General features: G+C 43.8%; 2 protein-coding genes across 2 annotated transcripts in view; one reads left to right on the top strand and one right to left on the bottom strand.

Moving 5' to 3' along the window:
* The window catches only part of LOC137887035 (dedicator of cytokinesis protein 3-like), a 39,293-nt gene extending 35,013 nt beyond the window's left edge, over positions 1 to 4,280 (top strand). Inside the window, 5 exon segments of the mRNA XM_068729809.1 lie at positions 1 to 10; positions 513 to 635; positions 795 to 841; positions 843 to 878; positions 1,287 to 4,280. The exon segment at positions 1 to 10 is cut by the window's left edge and continues 75 nt beyond it. Coding sequence (XP_068585910.1) covers positions 1 to 10; positions 513 to 635; positions 795 to 841; positions 843 to 878; positions 1,287 to 1,901 — 831 coding nt within the window. The 3' untranslated portion in view covers positions 1,902 to 4,280.
* Positions 4,281 to 7,313: 3,033 nt separating this feature from the next.
* Positions 7,314 to 23,359, bottom strand: part of LOC137886925 (poly(rC)-binding protein 4-like) — a 38,364-nt gene continuing 22,318 nt past the window's right edge. The window contains exons 7-14 of the mRNA XM_068729624.1: positions 21,646 to 21,774; positions 20,373 to 20,447; positions 18,800 to 18,871; positions 16,610 to 16,651; positions 16,442 to 16,517; positions 15,955 to 16,004; positions 11,783 to 11,952; positions 7,314 to 8,289 (exon numbers count right to left, since the gene is read on the bottom strand). Coding sequence (XP_068585725.1) covers positions 7,944 to 8,289; positions 11,783 to 11,952; positions 15,955 to 16,004; positions 16,442 to 16,517; positions 16,610 to 16,651; positions 18,800 to 18,871; positions 20,373 to 20,447; positions 21,646 to 21,774 — 960 coding nt within the window. The 3' untranslated portion in view covers positions 7,314 to 7,943. The remainder of the gene's footprint in view (positions 8,290 to 11,782; positions 11,953 to 15,954; positions 16,005 to 16,441; positions 16,518 to 16,609; positions 16,652 to 18,799; positions 18,872 to 20,372; positions 20,448 to 21,645; positions 21,775 to 23,359) is intronic.

The following is a 23,359-nucleotide window of genomic DNA, read 5'->3' as shown; positions in this document are numbered from 1 at the left end:
CCGGATAAAGGTAACGAAACGCAAGCAGGAGGAAATGTTCAGTATTATCTACATGAGATGCATCACAGTGTATGTTCACCATAGACTGTTAGGAAGAAGTGGACACAGTCACCATGATGTCAGCCACCGGTTTGTAGACAATAGTTTTGAAGCCTCGAGTTTGGCTTTATGGCCGCGGCCATCTTGAATATTTGACCTTCATCATCTTGGCTTTTTGGCCTCGTATTTTTGAGCTAAGTACAACCGAACGCTGAAATTGACTAACTGAACATCATGCTGTATTGAAGAAGACTTGAAACTAGAAATTGAGACCATAAACTCATGTTTACAATGTTTACTGAGGGAATAAATCAAGAGAGAAGTAGAGTCATTTTAGACTAGACTTCTATACAACCAGAGGAGTCACCTCCTTGTGGACACTAGAGAGAATGCAGCTTTAACACATGAAGCTTCACTTTTCAGACCCGGATGTTGCCGCCGGGTGTTGACATGCTTTTGTTTTCCTCCTCCAGTGTTTCCAAACGCTCCCAGCAGCTGGAGTCTGGATGGAGAGAACAGGGAGCAGGTGTCCTACATGCCAGCTTCTACTGGAGGTGTAATCATGCCACCTGTCCCCCCCAGGTCCTTCCCACCAGGTACCTTATCCTTTTTTACTCCACACTCATTGTTCTTTATGAGGTTTAGAGCTTTTTGAGATGCAGACTGGATTTTCGAGGGCTATTTAAAACCTTTACGTAAGAGCTTTTAAGCAATGTATGAATTAATTATCTCTCCATATGAATTTTACTTTGCAGGACACTTCCTGATGCACTGTGATGCATTTCACCACCAGAACAGCGACCCCCCCCCCCGCCCTGCCTGTCCGCTCCCTTCGAAAGGTAAAATATCAGACCAAACAGCTCTGTTGCCAAATTATTTGTCTTTTCTTCCTCAATTTACATGAATTCCTCATGTAGAGATGATGATGAAACTGTGATCTTAGCTTTGGAAAACGTATTTAAATTTTTCAAATGATATTCCTCAGTCTTTTGTCATGGTAACCCTGTTTTCACAGAAGCTCCAAACTCCCACACATGTTCTTCACTTACAGTCAATTTGTTGAATGCACAGCAGAGCAAAGCCTGATGATGGAGCGTAGACACACATTTGTTTCACTCCAGTAGTCGACTTATAATTACAAAGCCACCTTCAAGTGCCTCAGTGTTTGAACTACGTCAGAATGATGACAGCATGTGAAGGCGAGTAGAGATGTCACCCACTCACTCTCTGACTCTTTCTCTCGCCAGTCTCCTCTCCACCCGATCCCCGGCTCCCCCACCAGTCCCCAGTCAGCGTTGGGTGGCAGTAACTCCACTCTGTCCGGCAGCGCCAGCAGCGGCGTTTCCTCCCTGAGCGAGAGCAACTTCGGAGGCCAGTATCCAGACCCGGGCCCCATCAGGAACGACGCGCTGGAGCCCCTCCCCAGCCACCTGTGGTCCCCGCCTGACGAGTACCTGGCCTCCCCCTACCTGCACATCCACTACGGCGGGCCGGAGATCGACTCCGTGGACCCGGTCCGCCCCTTCCACTACCGCAGCCCCGCCTCGCACCCGCACAACCACCCGCACCCTCACGCCCACGCCCACCCGGGGCTGGACGGCCACTCCCACTCCCACGGGCCGCCGCCCCACCACCACCCCCCCACTCACGGCCCCCACCACATCCCGTACCGCAGGCCTCAGCCTCCGGCCGTGCCGCCCAAACCCTATCTGAGGGAGGGCTGCATCCCCGAGGAGGACCTGCCGCCCCAGCCCATCCCGCTGCCCCGCAGGATCTTCCACTCCCCCCACGGCCACCGGGAGGACCAGGGGAAACACCCCTGGGAGCAGTGCATCAGCGAGGAGCACGAGGAGACCCAGTGATGAGGAGGCTCCGGCTACATCTCAGTTAGAGCTTTGTTTTTACTCCTCGTCTCCTTCCCTTCATTTGCAGTGAGATAAAGCAGCACCAACAGGAAGGAGCCTCACGAGGCAGAGTGTGTTCAGTGGCCAGTGATTTCATTCAGTGCACATGAAGGAAAGAAAAGAGGGAACCTCGATGAATCTCCAGCACTGCCGTCTGCTCCGCGCGGCCTCCTAGATATCACTAAAAGAAAGCTGTCGAACAATGAGACGGATTTACTTTGTTCAGAAGTTGATGTTGATTGTACACAATCGTACAACTCGTCTGTGAGCATGTTTTTTCGTTTTTTTCATTTGAGAATAATACGACAACAGTTTTGTGAAATATGACACCGACATGATCCCAGGTGAACTCCCTTCATTCAACGCGAGGCCGCCGGTTATTCACAGCTCAGTGACTCCGCTTTTAAATGCTTCATATATATATGAATCCTTATTTTGATAAATAAATACATAATACAAAATACATTATAGTGTTTTTAAAGGCTTATGTCCATTATGTTTTTCAAAACACTGTTAAGTGCTCCTTAATAGTGAATCATATCAAATGGCGCACTCTCGACACGTGCTGCTGCCGGGCTGTCGGACTCTCCGGTCGGACTCTGCGTCTCGAGGGACGTGAACTTCGGTCACTGACGATTTCCCAGTCCGGAAAAACCTTCGTGAATGTATTCAGATGAGATGTTCTATTTGAGTTGCACAAGCTGCAATGCTGTGATTTGTTTTTGTTTTTTCTGTTTAAGTGCTTTAAGTTCAGTCTGTGTTGCGGGAGAAAAAAAAAATCTCCATTTTGTCTCTTTTGATGCGACAAAGAAATCTGGAGATGGAGGAGACGATGGACGATGTTTCATGTTCACGGTGGAGGAAGACGGAACAGGAACTCTCCACACCTCAACCCCCGATCTCTCTCTTTCTCTCTCTCTGTCTCTCTCTCTCTCTGTCTCTCTCTCTCTGTCTCTGTGTCTCTCTGTCTCTTTCTCTCTGTCTCTGTGTCTCTCTCTCTCTCTCTCTGTGTCTCTCTCTCTCTCTCTCTCTCTCTCTCTCTCTTTCTCTCTCTCTGTGTCTCTCTCTCTCGGTTTCCTTCCATCTTTGTTCCATCCCTGTGTGGTTGTCAGTAAGCAGTGAGGGTTGAACCTGGACAGCTTCAGTGGACACAGTTTGTTTAGACCCCCCCCCCCCCCCCCCCGAGGAGGACCACACTCAGACAGCGTTGGAATCGCCTTCCTGCCTTAAGTGCACTCAAATGCAGTTTGACCTCTCATCCGGACTGTGAGAAGCTCATTCAGCGACAGACGTTCTCCTTTTCATTCTCCTTTGCTCAACGCTCCCCCGAAGGACACAAACAATCAAACAAACAAACAAACAAAAAAAGAAGAAGAAGAAGATATCTACCTAGTGATGTTTCGTATGGTTTCGTCCCGCTTTGGTTTCAGGTTGTCGTTTGGTTCGTATAGCGTAATATTTCTTATTCTGCCCGCGGCTCTTCTCTCAATCACCTTCTGTCGTGTGAAAACTAAAGCTGTGTTTCAGAAGCTCTGAAGCACGGACAGACGGACAGACGGACAGATGGACAGACAGACGGACAGACAGAGAGACACAGAGAGGTTTTACTTTTGTTTGCGGAGCAGAGGAAACAGCGCTGTAGTGGGTTGGAAGGATATAGCTAATATTTTAACAATTACTTGTTTTCCTGGTTGTTTTTTGTTTTTTTTGCAGGTGGATGCTTTGTGTTACTGTACATCGAGTTGTCAGCTGACTAGACAACATCTATTTTTGTATGTGAGATCATCAGTTGTGTGAACATATTTCAGAAACCGTACCAGGACAGGAGGGTATTGCATCAGCTGTTGTACTTTGTATGGAGGTGAACCTGAAGTCAGATGTGTGAGCATCTCTCATGAGCCGGGCGGCGCTGAGGAGAACTGGTGACTGAAGTGATGCTCAAAATATAGGTACAATAGAATTTTTCAATGTAAATTCTGTTATTGTACATACAGCAGTATTGTGAAATATTTTTGAGAATTATTGCAGACGCCCCAAAAAGGTTTATCGTCGTTTTTGTGTATATACGTGTACTCCAGAGATCAGTGTAATTGATAAATATCTATAATCAGTGTTTGAAAAAGGACAAATCCATTAGACTGTGGCCGTCTCCACCGTTCTTGACTTCGAGTCGTCTCATATAAATACTTTATACACTTTTCAATGTGCTTTCCTGTACATATGGTGTTAGCATGATCAAACAGTGTTTGGTTGTAAAAGTGGTTTTCCTACTCCCATAACTGCTGTGGTATGGAATTCATTAACGATGCCAAACATTAAAGACAATCTTTTATCAGCGCTAACTCCTCCTCCTTACCTTGTGCTGTGCTGTGATTGGTGGAGCGGTGTGTCGAGTGGACAGTAGAGGGCGCCGGCGGTCACGGAAAGACACGGAGCAGACGGCAAAGTGGTGAGAATGTAGGCAGGCTTTGTTTTCTGACTGTGTGTGTGTGTGTGTGTGTGTGTGTGTGTGCGTGTGCTTCATCTTTTAGGTATTTATAGTCGCATTAATGATAACAATGAATGAAATGTGAAAGGGGTCGCCTGTAGTTCTGAAGCTGCAGAGAGGTATCACCTGCAGCTCTCTATAGTTGCTGCTCGTTGTTTTCTGGTCCTATAGGTATCTGTTCTTTCAGCAGAAATGCTCTTAAAGGAGAACTAGACAGCAGACGGACTCAGTTAGACACTAGCTGTGAAGGTAGCGGAGCATTTAGCAGCTGAAGAGACCAAAAACAGGACTAACAGAGAGTAACTGGACTTATATTCACCAGGTAAACACAAACAGCAAGTACTTGTTGTGATGGATAAAAATCTTTTTAACCTCCCTGTGAAAAATGAGAAAACTCATAAATATAAAAACATATTTAATGAACAGACAGTTTGTAATAATTCAGCTGAATGGATAGAGCTCTTTCCCCACAGATGGTTCGGAGGTCTAACGACAATGAATAGACACAACAGAGTATATATACACATTATCTCTCCTCTCCCTTCACTAAATTGTACTTAAAGGAGACATATTACTCTTATTACCAGGTTGTATGTACTACAACATGTTTGCATGCAACGCAGTGGCGGGCCGTGTGTTTGATACCTGGGCCTTCAGCGCTGTCCTACTACAGCTGAACCTCCTAAGAACCTCATTACGACGCAGCATGGCGGGATGCTGCGTCATAACGGGCTATGCATGAAGTCAAAATCAGTGTGATTAACACAACGACAAGAACAAACTCACAAGAACCGGTCACATGTATTTATATGACAACAAAGCAGGTAGAATAACATAAAACCCAAATAACACGATGCAACATTCCAGGAACACGCATTCCTCCACACACTGAAGAGCATCATTCAAATATGATTCACATCAGAGGAACAATATGATCATAAAATCATATCATAAAAACGACACCACAGAAACATGAACACAGCAGTAACGCTACTGCAGATGTAAAACAAAAGCAGTTCACTTCCCAAAGCTGCTGTTCACTTAAAGACAAAGTCCCTCCTCTTTGATTACAAAGAGTTCAATGACACGTTGTACAGAACATCGGTTCAGATCCAGTATCTTATAGTAAGAGGTCCTTCTGGATTCATGACAGTGGAGCCTCCTCAGTTGTACTTCTTGAATATGTTTTAATGCGTCTGTTTGCTCCACAGAGGCAGTAGATTTTGGGATTGTCACTGCCAAACATGCCAATACGCTAAAAATGTAATGTCACGTCAAAAGTTCTTGCATATCTTTAAACTTTAACTCTTATTACTACAAAGTGCTGCTAGCTAGTTTCACAACATGGCACGCTAGCCCACTGACCAATCGAGCCGCTGACTTGTAGTCCAGCTAGAATCTCTGACACGTCGAAGAATACGCCCAACATGTCAAACTAAAGATCGGATTGGTTGAAGACTATGATAATCAACAATATTGTCCCCATTTACTTAAACTGCAAAAAATATGTGTGTGTGTGTGTGTGTGTCTCTGGGTCCACCACAGAAGAAGAAAGACACCTCTTCAGCTGAGGTTCCTGCTCTCAGCAGCTTCACACATCACCAACGTTGTACTTTGACATTCAAATGCAGCGTTTCTTTTTTCTGTCTTTGGTTTGTGATGACACAGCTGGAGTTTAACTTTTATTCCATCATAGAAACAATAACGTGGTCTCTGTTAGGAATACATGTATTAGCTAATTTTTCTGCAAATATGCTGAACAGAGATGGAGGAGCTCAGTAAAGAGCAGTGACATGTGGCCTACAGGTGGCGCCACTGACCCATTTAGAGCTCCTGTAGGATCCTTTGAAATAATCCCAATCTAACCTGTTTCTATCAAAGCACAGCTGGTGTAAGACAATATGATTACATCAGCTGTTTATTTGTTTATTTAGGATTTCATGTTTGAGGGATAGATGGATATATGGATGGATAGATAGATAGATAGATAGATAGATAGATAGATAGATAGATAGATAGATAGATAGATAGATATCTTTAACAAATTTCCCCCTGGGGATGAATAAAGTATCCATCCATCTAGATAACTTTGAGCCTGGCTGCTTGTTGGACTTCAGCTGATTAACACTGAAGTTGTTAGCGGTGTGTGTGTGTGTGTGTGTGTGTGTGTGTGTGTGTGTGTGTGTGTGTGTGTGTTTCTCTGAAGCGTCTTCTGTAACATTGAGGACTGAGCTCTCTGCGTGTCTCGCATATCCATGACGCAGTCCCAGGAAGAAGAAAAAAAGAAAAGCAGAAGAGTTGGGATGAAAGGATCGTCTCCAGAGGACGGTGATGCCGTGCTGCATGCTGATGCAAATACTGAATTTCATTTTAAACAGCGTCACCGTGGCTCCTCTCGTTTCTACAGCTCTCTCTTTCTTTTTGTTCCCCTCTTCTTCTTCTTCCTCCGTCTTCGTCACGTCTTAAAGTCTCACTGTATTTGGTCTTAAGGGACTCCGTGCACGCTCCGTGCACACTTGCGTGCATGTCAATGGCAATGCCAGTCGAGCTCTTTCCCCCCCGGTTGCATCGGTGTCATTCTGTAGTTATTGTTCGGGGCAAAAGAGCACAATGATGTGACGGGCGTCTCTCACACGCTGCGGCACTGACAAGCTGCCATGCAGCCTTCTCTGTGCAAGAAAAACAAAAAGAAAAGCTGGATTCTGGTGTCGCACATCTTTGTGTGCACCGTCTCCTGGCTGGATGTGTGTTTTTGTGCCGCTGCATTAATTTGACACAGATTCAGTTGCCTGTGAAGTAAATGAACAGACTTGTTGAGCACCAGTGTGCTACAAATAAAGGTAGAAATATATATTTCTTTTTTTAAGTAGGAGACAAATACATCAGGAAACAAAGATTTTTAATAAATGAAACAATACTAATAAATAAAGATTAAACAAGTCGCACATTCAAAATAAAATCCAACAAAAGGAACATAACACTGAACAGTAAAGTACAGTACCAGAGCACAGATTATTACAAAAAGAAAAATCCCCCCCCCCCCTTCCCAAGACATTTACAAATTTTCTTAAAAACTTCAAGAGGCAAACATAGACGTTGTATAAAAGCATCATACAGTAGAGCATTTGTCATCTGAGTATAATTTACAAATTTATTGAAGGATAAATACTTGAAGCTGCTGCTTAACCTGAGAAGCACACGTGAAAGCTGTGGTTTGAACGTGTGCTTCTCAGGTGAGGTCCCAGCCTTGTTTTTGTGTTTTTACTTTTTTTCGTGATCAATAACAGCGATGAGGTGACGATGAAAGCAGTCCATCAATTCATGGGAAACGAATGATCTATAACCGTAAATAAGGTTTGAACAGCTGTTTGTCCACATCTCCATTGGTCTCTTCTCTGTTGGTGCGTCATAGAATAAAAGTCAGCGGATATGGCTACATCGGGCGTTTGTTTAATGTGTGGAAGAACACTGCAGCTGTCCGTCACCTGACTCCCCCCCGGACGCGGAGCTCATCAGTACGGAGCGAACTTCTGTCTCTCTGGCTTTTTGATGCAGTTGGCTGAGGAGATTTTGGCGGTGTAGGCGGCCAGAGTGGTATGGGAGGGCGCCGCGGTGACGGCCACGGTGGGGCCGGGGCCGGACAGAGTCAGAAAGGGGACGGACTTGACCCCCAGCAGGCCGGAGAGGGGCATGGCGCCGTACGGGTTGCCCAGCATGTGAGCCGGGGTCAGGGCGCCCATGGTGGCCATGGTGGGAGCGGGGGAGCCGGCGGGGGAGGCCGGCTGGGCGAAGGCCATGTTGAGGTCGACCGGAGACGCCATGGTGGTGGCCTGGGCCGTGGATTTGGCTGTCTCTAAACTATGAGGGCCGAGGGAGACGAGGGAAAAGGACAGAGATGAAGATTAGAGGATTATTCTGTTGCTGCAACACTGGTAAAGGGTCTGTAATTTCTTTATTATGAAGAGGAACTCCACAGATTTACATACCAAAGCCTTGTCTGGTGGAGTGCTACTACGTATGTGAAAAAAAGCCTTTTGTGAAAGCTAATAAATAATTGATATTACTGAACCTCACTGTTCTGTGTGATTAAACACAGACATTAAACCAAACAAAAAAAATACTCTTATCAGCTTGATAGTCCACCACAGAAAATGTTTTTATTCTGTTTGTGCTATTAAACATGTTTAAATGTTTCCATGTGCTCAATATTCCAAATCCCAAATAATCAGGGGTGGAAGTAACAAACTACATTTACTCTCTGTCAGTAGTGGAATTAATACACACATGACACTTTAATAATAACTAGCTTGTTTTAACATATTTGTTTGATTTGTGTACTGTATTTTACCACATTTTCTGTTTTTAGTTTATTGTTATGCACCAATCATGGAGCCAGATTCCTTGTATGCATAACATACTTGGCAATAACATTTCTGATTCTTAAAGTAACTCAATATATTACAATTTTGAGGTACTTGTACTTCACTCAAGTATTTCTGGGGAAATGTGGCCCTTTTTTTTAAACTCCACAACATGTATTTGATTACTTTTCAGATTCAGATCAATGATACAAAACATAATCAACAAATAAATCATGACGTAATATTTTGGGTAAAGATGAGACTTAAGACATCTGCAACGTTAAAGTGATCGATGCATTAATATCCAAAAACAAGGATTCTAAAATAAACCATTCTGCATAAGAAGTAGGCTGCTTTTACATTGTGTACTTAGTTGATGCAAATACTTTTGTACTTTTGTTCTGCAGTAGAATTTGAATGCATTACGTTTTTAACATATTTCATTAACGCGTCTACCTTAATGAATCACTAGACTAACGCTCCGCCCAGCGGGCAGGTAAGTGATGCAAATCAAACGCACCTGTACAGGTGCACGCTGGACGTTGCTAACATGCTAAATGCTTATCAGGGGGACTCTCCAATGGGGACATTTTCACTTTCACTTTGCGGTGTGTTTGCACCAGGGACGTGCGGTCAGGGGAGGACAAGTAAAAAACAAATAATGCTAAAATAAAATAAATATTAATATTTCTCTACTGATCTGTGCTATAAATGTGATTACTGTATGATTCCAATAATTTCAATCATTTTTATAATCAGAACCTCTGAATGATGTCATGTCCTGTTCAAACAGAGGAGACAGTGAGGTGAGACAGTGACCAGCTGTTCCTCACCTCACTGTGAATCCTCACTAACTGTTGAGTCTTTTTCTGTCTCATTGTTTGTCACCACTGTAATATCTGTAGACTCTTTTATTAAATGTCCTTTCTTTACATAGAATAATGTATTTCACGTCTGTGTAGAACATGTTTAGTGTTTCTGATCTGACATTAAACCGCAGTGAAGAAGCACAGAGAGACAAACAGTACCTCTGCCTCACTGAAGGGGGCGAGAGAGAGCCCACGGGTCGGGTTTATGCTTGTTCTGTCGTTGCTCTTCTTCTACACTTCTCTTCTTCGTCTACACTTCTCTTCTTCGTCTACACTTTGCTTTGACCACAAACATGTAAGATTATTTATCCAAGCTTAAAAATGTCTAAAAAACAGTAGAATATGAGCAAATCAACATCAGTTCAACGTCGGACAGGTAAAGTAACCTTCTATGTGTTTGTTGTTCTCTTCATACATCCTGGTTGTTACGCACATTATCGCGGAATCTCACGATTTTCGCGGGTGGTGCCCGCGAGCGCTCCTCTTCTGAAACGCTCCCGGTGGAATCAGATATTTACCTGTGTGTGTGTGTGTGTGTGTGTGTGTGTGTGTGTGTGTGTGTGTGTGTGTGTGTGTGAGTGAGTGAAGAATGCTGATATGAAATATGAAGAACAACCAGTAGTCAATGGTCAGGCTGTTGAATGGTGATGTAAGCTTCTCTATTGGGTTCATATATTTGTAAATCTGACTCATGTAGAGTCAGAGCCTCACCAGACACGAACCTCACCGCACGTCATTGCTTTGTACTTTCTGCGCAGCGGGTCAGAACCGGAAGTGTTCGATGTTAAACGAGCAAAGAAATCAAACGTGGGGCAGATTGAGGAGGACATCGCGGTGCGCGTGCGTTCAGACAGGTGAGTACGACCACAGGTTTTAAACTATGAGAACAACACAACTCTGTGTTGTGGCTCGACTCTCTGCGTTTGCAGCTGCTGTGTTGTTTCTATAAGAAGCGTTGGCTATTTATTTAATCAATGTGGCTTAATATCGGTTGTTACACCTGTCATTGTGTCCACAGCTGTTTCTATTCATTGTTTATTTGTTATTGTTTTTTCTGTATTTAATTTTACAGAAAATTGAAATAGTTGGTTTGTATAGAGATATACTAAATATGTTTCTGGCATACTACACAGTATGGCAGTACTCTTAAACTATGGTGGTCAGGCTCCAGCATTTGTAGCTGTCTAAGACAAATAGCGTGCCGCTATTCGTAGGTAAGAAATATGTGCAGTAATCATGGATGAGGAAATATAAAGAGCTTAAAAGGCCGGCGTGCATGGAGGTGGATGGGTCCAACAGACGGTGATCTTCCATCCAGGAGACCGCTGCTCGTTCTCCAAGTGAAGGAGAAGTCAACCTTCAAGTATGTGTCACGTAAATGTGTAGTTTATGCGTAGTGTAGTAACGGCCACTCAGTAGTTATTTCAACCCAAACGACCATCTTTTCCTAAACCTAACTAAGTAGTTTTCTTTCATAAACCTAACTAAGTGGTGTCTCGTGAAGATGGAAGTTTATTTTGAAAAGACCGTATGCATGAAACCAGCAGGAATTAGACTTTCTTAGGAAAACGCTTAAAACAAGGAGGAGTAACCTTTCGTAAGATATCGTAGAACTGTTGCATGAGGATAGTTGATGTGGTATGACTCATGCGGTCGTGGTTCCAGAGGACGTTGGCCATAAAGGGATGGTGTCCTCACAGGTGCCCTTTGGCTGTGTCAGCCTGTTAGAACATGTTGTGTAATTGAAAGGACGACCAATATACAGCAGAACGTTCTCAAATATAAAACGTTTGTAACTGCTTTTATGTGCCCGGATGTTTTCTTTCACCTGTTCTTAAATTATTTACTCCAAGACTTTTCCTCTTGTTGCATTATTGGAAAAAGATAATTAAGAAAAAGATTCCAGAGCTTTACAGCAAAAACTGACTTCCAATAAGAAACGTCAATACCAGCAGGCTTTCACCCGTCCCCTCGAGGCCAATTACCCCAGCAGCACAAAGACAAAGCTCGTTATCACTCATCACTCTACGGCGTCACCTTTGACCCTTTTTTAGAATCGATGCATTTCTGTCAGGCCTGCAGATGAGGTGGACCATTAGACGGGCGTACGCCGGGCCTTACCAGGAGGTAATGAGGTACTGCGCCAAGTTGATGCTGACCGGCGTTCCTGTGATGGTGACATGGCGGTCGCTCGTGCCGTCCAGCTGGCTGCCGATCTTGATCTGGGCTCCGGACACCTGCCTGATCTCGTTGATCTTGGTGCCCTGACGGCCGATGATCGAGCCGATCAGCTGCAGAAAGAACAAGAGGCAGAGACGGAGTCGCTCAGTTTGACGGAAGGAGAGGGTTCAATAAACTTCTGCTTTAGTTTCTTATTGTTGGTTGAAAGTGATCCTGAAGAAAACCCCAAAACAACAATGATAATAACAAGTGTGCGGCGCTGTGGGGCAGACTTACAGTAACGCAGACCACTTTGAACATTGCACTTACATTATTTTCAGTGGATTGGTCATCCATCATGCATGTCAAAAGCACTCCCCCCCCCCAAACACACACACACCCACACACACACACACCCACACACACACACACACACACACACACACACACCCCGGAGTCTCCCTTAATTGCTACTGCGTGTGCACCGGTAAAAGAGACGAGAGAAGGCACATTTGCCTCTCATTAATCTGAGTGGCTAAAAGGTTATTGATTCCTCAGAGTGGTGATGACTTCCCAAACAAATCACTTCCCAAACACATGCCAGCTAGATGCATCTCCGCACTAATGGAAAACATAATGGGGAAAATAACTCAAGTTCATAACGGTACAGTCCCGTCGGCTCGGAGCTTCTCCCTCTGCCCCGAGAGTGGATGAGACAATGACACGGGTTTTTATTGCATTCCCAAATACATTATCACTTGTGTTCATGCTTTCATTAGCCAACCTGGACCCTCGGCCTGTTAGCGACAATAGATATTTAACGGAGCCAAAGCTCGGGGGGGTGGGGGTGTGGTGGGGGGGGGCTTCGTATCAGCTCAAGTGCAGGGCGTCGGGGCTCATGCTGCCAGATATATAGTGAGTGAGACAGACGGTGATGAAGTACTTGTAGTATGCGTGTGTGCTGGCAGCTTAACAGCGGCTGATGCATGAGTAGGAAATACACACAAACACACACATGGTGCTGCACTCGCATTCCTTTCCTGAGAAGTAAGCAGCCTGTTCCACTCTGTCCGATTTGTCACACGGCGACCTGGCCGCTCCGCCTGGCTATTATTGGCTCAGCAGTTTATTCGGGGGGGGGGGGGGGGGCTGCCAGTCTAAAGAGCAACTCCAGAGACAATGGCCACTACAGACCTCAAATCACAGATAACGTGTCCACTGTCCACTAAGACATAAGACTCTCCAGAGGACTCTGGCCTTTTTTACACCAGCTGTCAATAGACACCAGCTGTCAACACCCCCCCCCCCCCCCCCCACACACACATACACACACACACACACACACACACACACACACTTTGGTGTGCATGACCTCAGACAAGACATTCCTCTGTGAACAACCTTTAAAAAAACCAAAATGCAAACCAGATCTAAATAAATGGCACAGGAGACACCGCAGGTCTGCCTGCTGTGTGGATTCTTTGTTACCACCAGCCTTCAATAAGTGGCCTACATATTGTTGAGTTCCTGCTGAGGCAGTCATTTGAAAGGACACACAGGAAGAGGGATAGGATGGCGGAGGGTGCAGACATTTTTCTTCCGGCTAAATCTTCCTCGTGCAAGAAGTGCAGTGCATACTGCTGACTGGGTGTAAGCAGTTTCTCAATGTGTGTGTGTGTGTGTGTGTGTGTGTGTGTGTGTGTGTGTGTGTGTGTGTGTGTGTGTGTGTGTGTGTGTGTGTGTGTGTGTGTGTGTAGGATTGTGTGGTTGGCCTGAGGCGGGGGGGGCTGAGGAGGCTCAGTCATGGCTATAAGTCCTCTCTTCTGGAACAATGGCTGGAGCTTACAGCTGTCTCTGTCACGTATGGCGTTGGACTCCCTCATTCCTCTGATGCATTGTGCCAGTCTTGGTTAAAAAAGCCTTCAGGCATTTGAGAAATGTTGTGGCTATATATTCTATACAGTACAATGAAGCCTGCTGGATGAGACCAGGCACATTCGTTTCACTGTCTGAAACTTTTCCTTTTTTCCAATGCTTGTAGTTGAAGTAGTATTTTGAACAGCACATTTGACAGAAGCGAGCATTTCAGATCATGAAGTCCAACATAGTTTAATTCCCAAAGACTCATCAGCGGTTTTATTAGTGTCGCCGAGCAGAACGTCTTCTACTTAACATTTAAATCTGCAGTACACCTTTGAGCCACATGAGGGAGTGAATGTTTTTATTGTTGTGATAATTGTATCCTGCGTATAACATTGAATCAACTGCAGAGTGAAGCCGAAGCTTCACGTGTTAAAGCTGCATTCTCTCTAGTGTCCACCAGGGGGCGACTCCTCTGGTTGTATAGAAGTCTAGTCTAAAATGACTCTACTTCTCTCTTGATTTATTCCCTCAGTAAACATTGTAAACATGAGTTTATGGTCTCAATCTCTAGTTTACAGTCTTCTTCAATACAGCATGATGTTCATTTAGTACATTATGCTCCATTTAGAGTCAAACACACCATAAAGCAGGGGATGATTTAGGGGCGGGGCTACACAGTGATTGACAGGTCTCTACCACGTTGTCCGGTCTGAGAGTTGTCTTATTTCGTCTTACATCTTTAACCCTTTCACAGTGTGTTTTCACCTCATGAAAGTAAATTGTATAATATATAAAATAAAATGGCGACGGCTAAAATGCAGAATTCGAGGCTTGAAAGCGTCAATAGGTGGTGTTACTGTGACTACGTCCACCTCTCATATTCAGTCTATGAATCTAAGCTGGAGTGCATTCTGTTTGTTTTTTAACAGACAATGAATGAGATGGTGTATGTGACGTAGGTATAGGTTTCCAATAACGCATTCATAAAACAAAGTTGGGATTCATCAAACGTTAATCTCTTAGAAATGTCATGTTGATCTGTTCAACATTAATATGAGGTGATATGGAAATGGCAGTAAAAATGGTCGGGAACGTTTATTTACGCACAGATCCCCTCTCCTCATGATTTATAGACGTAAGGCCTGTTGTGAATTGGGACGCAGTGGTTTATCAATTTTTAAAAAGTGAATCCCCAGAAAAAACACACACTGGTCTGAAGGATAAGACTGGCAATATTCTGTATTTTTCTTATTGGTAATAAATCCCACGTAAAGACCAAAGAACAGTAAAAACACGCCAGTGAGCTACACTGGGTGACATCTTCCTTTGCTGTATTTCATTTTAGTGAACACCATCCTGCTGCTGTAAATACTGTAGAATACTGTAAACCTGCAGTTGAAAATGATCCTCAGCAAACGCACCATTCACCATTAGCTGTTGTTTAACACATGAACTCTACATACAGTATGTGAATCGACTGTACAAGAAGTACGTCCTCGTTAGGAGGTTATGAGGAAGTCATTTGAGAAATGGACCAACACGCTGTTTTGTTTTGGTCTTTTCAGAGGATTTGTTGATCCTGAACGACGTTTCTTTCTTATGGATAAATGTGCTTCTGTTTTTTTAAATGTTTTTACAAGAGCTGCAAATTAGATCATGCATCATAAATGACTTAACAATGAGAGCGTTCTCTCTCATTTTCCTAAATGAAATCCAATAAGAAGCAAATTAGAATGTGTAGCCAAACCATCCAAACCAAATAGTAGAGGGATCATCTGAAGGTTAAACGTAGCCTCACTTTATTTTGAAGAGAATCTATGCGTTGTGATTTCTGCTCAGATTTGGAGAGACGTTCCATCAAACCCCGGCGGAGGCTAAGTGAGGAGGGAGAGGATCCTCGTCTGTTTTCTTATTGGCTGTTTTGACAGCAGACAGCCTCTAAGTAGGTCAGGGAACATGAGAGGATTTACTGAGGGACCCGTGGGAGCCACTCTAAGACACTGCAACTGCAGCCCCGACAATAATGTGAAAAGGGATCCATATCGGCTCAGAATCCCTTTAACCTTGGGTTAGTCTGAGGTTAGAACGAGGATAATTAGGACGCTGCCGACATGTTTCTCGTCTCCTTTTGAAACCAGACAGTTGCAGCTACCGCACGCCGAGTCACCGCTCCTGTGCATCAGCGCTGAGTTCCTTGTTGTTTTTTCAGATGGGTGGGGGGGATAAATAAAGCAAGAAACCATGAGGAATAAAAAGTTTCTCTTGCTTACATCATTGGGAATAAGCAGCTCCTGAGATGTCTGAGAATTGGAGTCCATCCCTGAGAGAAAGAAAAGACAAGCATTGACTGATTATCTGACATTTGAATATTCATTCAACTCCTTTTACTTAGTGGAGCCACACAAACTGTCACTGATATGCCGGGGGGGGGGGGGGGGGGGGCACTGCTAGATACAATAAAGCAGTTAATTTCCATTTTAATAGACTGGTGTTTAACACGGCGCTCATTCTTCTCCGTCTCCCAGTCCTCTGACTCTGCGGAACGTATCATTTTGCATAATGGAGAGCTATAAACCCTCGTCTCCTCCCTCCTCACTGACCTCGAGCACATTACCCGACGGCAAGCTTTTTATTTCTCAGGTCTAAAGGCAGGTTGAAAATCTAGTTATAAACAGAGGAGCGGAGACGAAAAAACTCCGCAAGCTGCTTATTTTATGGGATTTATCATCCAGAGCAAACACCGACTGCTCTACATACCAGGTATGATGGTCGAAGCCGGCTGGGCGATGGGACTCAGGCCTTGCTGCATTGACAGCTGATGTAGCTTGGCCATCTGTAAAGAAACGGAAAGAAGAACGTAATGCACTAAAACCATAAACTACTCATCTTTATGTTTTAATATTTCCTGAAATGGTCACGCTGTACCTCTGAGTGTGGAATGCCGTATTGGTTTTGCAAAGCGTAGGCCTGTGAAGAGAGCACCCTGCATTAGGTAAATTACAGCACTGAAACATCACACAGTACAGCTGCAGCTCTTAATGCAGTGCTTCACTGGCAATGCTCGCCTGTTTTCTGTTTTTCAGAAGCAGAGAAATGAGCGTTTGTAGTTCAGCTTAACACACTTTCTGATTTGTCCAGTCTTTGAAATGTATCCATTTCTGAGAGTTCTGCCGCCACACCCCGCAACAATAAAAGTGAATTGAATTTTGTCTGTGGTTGTCACGGCTTTAAAAATGACATATAACATATTCAACAAGAACATCCGTCTCCAAACACGGGTTGAGCCGAATAATCCACAGACCTCAGTGTGAACAGTTATACGCAGTGTTGAGTAGCTCCTGTCAACTGGACTACCCTGATCAGCTTTACCTCCTCAAACAGTTCCACTTCTTTGGATTGTAAAATCAACATTCTTTCTCTAGAAGAACCTTTCTTTGCCAAACTTGGTTTACATATTTGACAAAGGTAATGAAATGCATAAATTACCGTGAAGCATTGTTTTTACACCAAATCATTTCCTGTTTTATATGTTCTATTGCCAAATGCATCATTTTTATTTGCCAAAAAAGTAATTCACAGACAAAGAAATGTATAGTTTGTTATCCTACATAGTGACATTACTAATGTTTGGGCTCGATTAGACCACAGAGCAGTTTAACTCTAATGCTGCGCTCAATTTCCGAAATTTCAACTGGTACGCCGCCTGAAGTCGGATTTCTGCCACAGAAAGTCGGACGAACCTCACCGACCCCAACCTCAAAATCCAAGATGGCTGCTTCGCGTACGAGCAGCGAACAAGCTGTCGTAATATTCTGTTTGTTAGCACTTCTGTCTTGTTGTGTCTCATTCAATCAGCTGTACACATCGTACTGTCCAGCTTCTTTGTTGCTAGAGCTGCGTTAAAAGAGCCATCAACATCCAGCACAGATATAAAGCAAAAACCATTAATAAGCAGAACATCAGGAAATTTGATTTATTAATTCAGTGTCAAGCTGATAAAAACAATGCAAGTGTGTTTTTGAGCTGTTAAAGAGGCCCAAGAGTCTCCAGGTTTCCCAACAGAAAATTAAGAGTAAATTACATTTTTAAAACAAAATTCCTTCATTTTATTTGGATGGTAAAAAAACAACTAAAAACTCAAATATCTCAAAACCAGGACTAGTAAAGCTAAACCTATCTCGATACCACCAGAGTGAGGAGAATGTTTTTAACTGACCTGACCCTTTTTAAATGATTTGCTAAAAACTTTTAATACTTAAATACAAATATTTTCTTTCTTTCAAGTTTTGAATCTTTTGTGTTGTAACAAATTATTTGTTCAAACCTGCCTGTTGGCTGCATCATCTTCATCATCTTCACCCCCCCCCCCTCTCCATTACCTTAAATTAAGCGGACTCCCATATGTTAAGCCCCTTTTCTCTCACTCCACCCATAGATACTTACTTTAACTTCATTTTCTATCTGTCCATCTGTCTATCTATTCTAACTCAATTCTGCCTGACGCCAGCTGTCTGGCTTCTATTACCGGTGCATCTTATATGGTCGTAAACTGGAGAGGCCATTACGATGCATTAGAGCTGCTGTTTGTACAGGAGACCACAAAGAAACACCACAAATTAGCAGCAATTATCTTTCAATTTACAGCATGAGTGATCTAAATCCTGAAGTCTTCATATATCATTACCCACAATTATTTCAATTTTTCCCAATCTGGGGCTGATTTGTCAGAAGCTGCTGTTTCTGATATTATGAGAGTATCTGCTATTGCTGCCATGGGAGGAATACTCCTGAAGCCGAAATGTTTCTGGTGCAGAGCGAGGCAGGACTAAAAAAAGAGACCGGTGGTGGTGGTGGTGGTGTGTGATGGCATCTTGTTTCAGGAGGGGTTACAGCTCTTCAGACGGGGTAGAACAATAGCTGCAGCTTTAACGCTCAGCTGTTGTTTTAAATGCCTCAGGCCAGATGATGGACTGTGTAAATTTGGACATACCGCACAACCTTCAGATCCTCACAGCCCCCCCGAAACCCATTCCTGCCCCTCTGCAATGCAGCTGAAGAGCAGCTTCTGGAGATATCTTTTTATATATTTAGAAGAATGGAGATTATTCCAGTTACCTGCTGGAGGTCCAGGCCACCCTGGGTGACGGAGTACAGAGGGTGGGGTGCAAAGTCGGACGCCTCATACACCTGCAAACACACGAGGGAAGCACAAAAGGGAAAAATGTGCAGCTCATTACTGAAATATCTTCATGTTTATGGAGTCCAGACACTCATTATTTTGTGATGATTACTGAGTTTAAATGTGTTCTTACCAGCTGGAACCCTCCATGTAAAAAAATAATGAATAAAAACTTCCAATTTCATTTCCTCTGCTCTTTCGCTACAGATCAAATTTGGTCTGCGATGGGCTCTTGAGGCTGCATTTCTGACACTTCAACACACCTAACAGGCTTATGGGCCATGACTCATCCTCAGTCCCTTTCCCCATTCCACTTCATTTTCTCCCCTGACAAATTATACAAACATCCCTTATCGCTGTGCTGCCTTCATTAAAAGCCATCTCCCGGTGACCAGGACCTCGCTGTGGGTTTAATTTGATAGCTTATTATGGGTAATATCAAAAACACAAAGCCATTCCGTAAATTGACCAGAGTCTGAGGCGGCACAAACAGCGTCAGAACTGCTGACAGCTATGCAGAATATCTGACTGCTGCTGCAGCCGGAGGAGACGGCAGGCCTCCAGTCTCGCTCGCTAATCTTGTGACTTGCTCCACGGGAGGGAGGGAGGATATCTGTCCCTTCTCCAACAGCAGCGTCTGTTCCACTCAAACCCACCGTCACACATGGAAAAAACACTCAATCCCCCTCCCACTTCCAGGTTGACATTTGTAGTTTTGAGTGAAATGTCTATCAACTTTGATTTGTAACCGTGTGGCAACCTCCGGTTCTGAAGAGTGAAGCCTAAGCTTCATGTGTTGAAGCTGCATTCTCTCTAGTGTCCACTAGGGGGCGACTCCTCTGGTTGTATAGAAGTCTAGTCTAAAATGACTCTACTTCTCTCTTGATTTATTCCCTCAGTAAACATTGTAAACATGAGTTTATGGTCTCAATCTCTAGTTTCCAGTCTTCTTCAATACAGCATGATGTTCATTTAGTACATTATGCTTCATTTAGAGTCAAACAGACCATAAAGCAGGGGATGATTTAGGGGCGGGGCTACACAGTGATTGACATGTTGCTACCAGAGACTTATACAGCATCTCTACATCACTCCTCTGCAGTCCAAATATGGTCACTTCCGATCACTGGTTTAACATAAAAAAACAAGATGGCGACGACCAAAATGCCAGAATCGAGGCTTCGAAGCGTCAGTCCAAAAACCAATGGGTGACGTCACGATGACCACGTCCACTACTTTATAGTCTCTGGTAGAGACGGACAACTTCTATCTCCAACACTACAGATACGTTTCTTTTATTTCAGCACAACTAACACTAACAACTATCCGTTGAGAAGACGTTTTTGTCTCAGAAATTTATGACTTATAATCTTGGAAATTCTGAATTTTTTTTCTTGGAATATTAGCCCCTTCTCCTGCTCTGTAATCATTTCTTTTTTTAACCTCCAATTGCCCAAATAGGGCAGCATAGAGAGCCACTGTTCTACACGTATGGTTAAAGTCTCTCACCTGGTTCCCTGCGATGAGGAGGGCCGCTGGTGAGGGGCCCGGTCGGTAGGGGATGGTAGCGCCCTTCGGGGGAGACTGAGTAGTCAAAAACAAGACAAGAGGCTGAAACCAAATCTTCATCATAAATCTCACAGACGTGAATAAACTCTCACATCCACTCCGAAATGACGACGGCACTTCTGTCAAACAGCGAGACACTAAGTGCAAATGGTGTGCAACTCTTTGGTACATTAAGATACAATAACACTTAATGATGAACTAAACTGCTAATGACACTGACATTATTCCCTTCCTTGTTTTCCTTTTGATAATATTAGTCATTCATTGAATTATTGAAGCAGTGCAGCGAGAGCTCTTTGTTGATAATAGCTCTGAGCTTTAGTTTGCTTCGGAGCTGCAGTTGTTTGCCCTCTGGATAAATCAAGCATCCACTGACAAGGAGACATTTGAAGATAAAATTCTTCAAACACCAATGAGAAAAGGAGATTATCCAGAGTACATGACACCCTATATCTTATCGAGTCACTGCAATGTTGCCGATACAGTTTCAGCTTTCGGAATGTGGAGCATCTTTTCTGCAGGAGCAGTCACAGCAAATTCTTTGTATAACTTTGCATAATTTAAATCTCGGAGCCAAAAGCGAGAAGCCGCTGGTACAGAATCCTAATGAAACTCGCAAGCCTTTGAAGAAAGCCCTGGAAAACTGGATCAAACTAGCAATTAGTCAGTCAGGTCCAGCTGCAGCGCTAAAACAAAAAGGACTTGTGCACTTCCACGAACACACAGGGAGAAACTGTGCTTGGGGTTGTTTTCTCTTTTTTCTGACTCTCTCATCTCATCTCCTCGATTTTCTCAAGAGAGCTGTTGTCTAAAGGTGGACAGATTTTGCTGCAGGCCAGTGTGTTTTCTGTAAGCAGCTCAGTGTCCTCTCCAACAACACTGAGCTCTGACCCGAGAGCAGCACCTTTCTTTTGTCTCGCCCGGCAGTTCAAACCACTCAAAACAATAAAATAGCTACGCACTTCCTTGATGTTTCCTAAGTTAGATGAAGATAATGCTACAGACACACAGTTACATAACACAGAAGGCCAACGCAGCATACTCAAAATGCATTAACTTCTTCCGCAGCGGAATAGACAAAAAACTGCATACTGGTGAAATTAAAACATGCACGTCAACAGCAATAATTCCCTTCATGCAGCTGCAGCTGCAGAGCTCCGACAACGTGTCAGCTATAGGTGTGGAGTGAAGAGAGGAATCGTGCTCTTCCTACCTCCAGGATTACTGTGCAGATGAGCCTGACACACTGGATTACAGACTCCTGATTCCCAGATATCGTCACCCCTCGCTCAGTGGAGTTGGGCAGCAAATCCCCCGCCACCTGTATCTGAGCTCCGGTACTCTGCAAAAGGATAGCAGTTTTAAAGAGAAAAAGATTAGTTTGATTCCACAGATAAGACGAGTCGTTATTACTCTCCTATCCGTGCCTCCCTGATGGCTTTGCTGACCTTATGTTTTTAAACCGATACTGACGGGAGACTGACCGGGCTGTAGTGTGTTTAACGTCGAGCCCTGACAGGTTAGAGATAAATGAAAAGTCACCCATGGTCAGCAAACGTATCTTTTCCCAATTCTAGCTGATATATTCCCAATAAAGCATGACTGCAGGCAAAGAGGACTGCTTTGAAAGATGTATGCTGATGCCTCGATCAGACCGCAGGGTTTTTTGGACGCCATTGTTGAACGACACACATCGCAAAATACTTCTGTAAGTAAGCATGTGTCCTGTGGCAACCAAACAAGACAAAACAAATCTGTAACCGAAACCAATTTGGGCAATAAACAGGGCTAGAAAATCCGCCTAACCGCAGAAAAATCAGCTGGATGCCGTTTGTCGGCGAAGGTAAAATGAGAGAGACGCTATTTGTAGATCGGTACAGAGCTAAAGTTACAGTGTCAATCGTCTCTGGCAACAAATGTAATGCTTGTAATCCTATTGTTTTTACCGGGACTAAATGTAGTCAGGAGTTTTTCCCCCTTCAAAGTTGCCACTGCTGAGTCACAATGTTTGTTGGGTTAAGTGATCTATCCGGACGGCATTGTCTCACTAATTTCCTGCCTTAATGGCCTAAATGGTGCCAACCTACACGTAAGTGCAGATACCATCACTTTGGTCCAGACGGAAATATTTCCGCAACTACAAAATGGATTGACATGAAATTCTGTGAAGTCACGGTGCCCAGAGGATGAACCCTAATGACTTTGGTGATCCCATGATTTTTCCTCTAGCAGCATCTTTAGATAAAAAATGACTTGTGCAATGCTTGATCATCAAATACCTACAAAACTAATGACATTCCCATCAGCCTCAGCTGTTTTTTGTGTTTTCTGCTCATGAAAGTGCTGCATTAATGAGTCCTACAACCCAGAAATGAGTCAGCATTTTTGCAGATCGGGTTCCCTCGTCTCAAAGTCATTGTGTTTTTTTTTATGGGTTTTTGGTTAGATGCCTGAAATAAGCTCTATGCTCTAAGAGATTTTAACATTTTGTTCTGCAACATGAAATACGTCAGTAAGTATCTCTCTGGTAAATTTGTCTCTGGTAAATTTTTTGAAAAAAGGCAGTCAAAATGAGACCACTAAACGTCATCGTAAGAACAATAGTCCTCCTTTAGCTTCGTGGTGGTGACGTGAAGTCATGTGACCGTGGTGTAGTTCCTTTAAAACGTTAGCGTTAGAGTTTATTTTCTGCAAAAATCCAATGGAAAAATCCCTTTGGCTCTTTGTTGGGGGAACCAATGTGACGCTAACTTCTTGGCCTACAAATGACGTCATCCCTGCAGCACTCTATTAGAAAATGTTATCCAGCTGAACTAAGACGGCCAACGCAGTACACCTGCTAAACATTAGCATGTTAGCATCCAATAGGATGTTCTACTGCATTTAGTTGCAGTTTGCAAGCCGGTAATGTTCTGGTTATTCTGACC

This window comes from Cebidichthys violaceus, unplaced genomic scaffold (assembly GCF_023349555.1).
Source record: "Cebidichthys violaceus isolate CVI_PGR_0920_01 unplaced genomic scaffold, fCebVio1.0.p SCAF_47, whole genome shotgun sequence".
Classification (NCBI taxonomy): Eukaryota; Metazoa; Chordata; class Actinopteri; order Perciformes; family Stichaeidae; genus Cebidichthys; species Cebidichthys violaceus.
The sequence above is the reverse complement of the archived record's forward strand: the minus strand, read 5'-3'. Positions and strand labels throughout refer to the sequence as shown.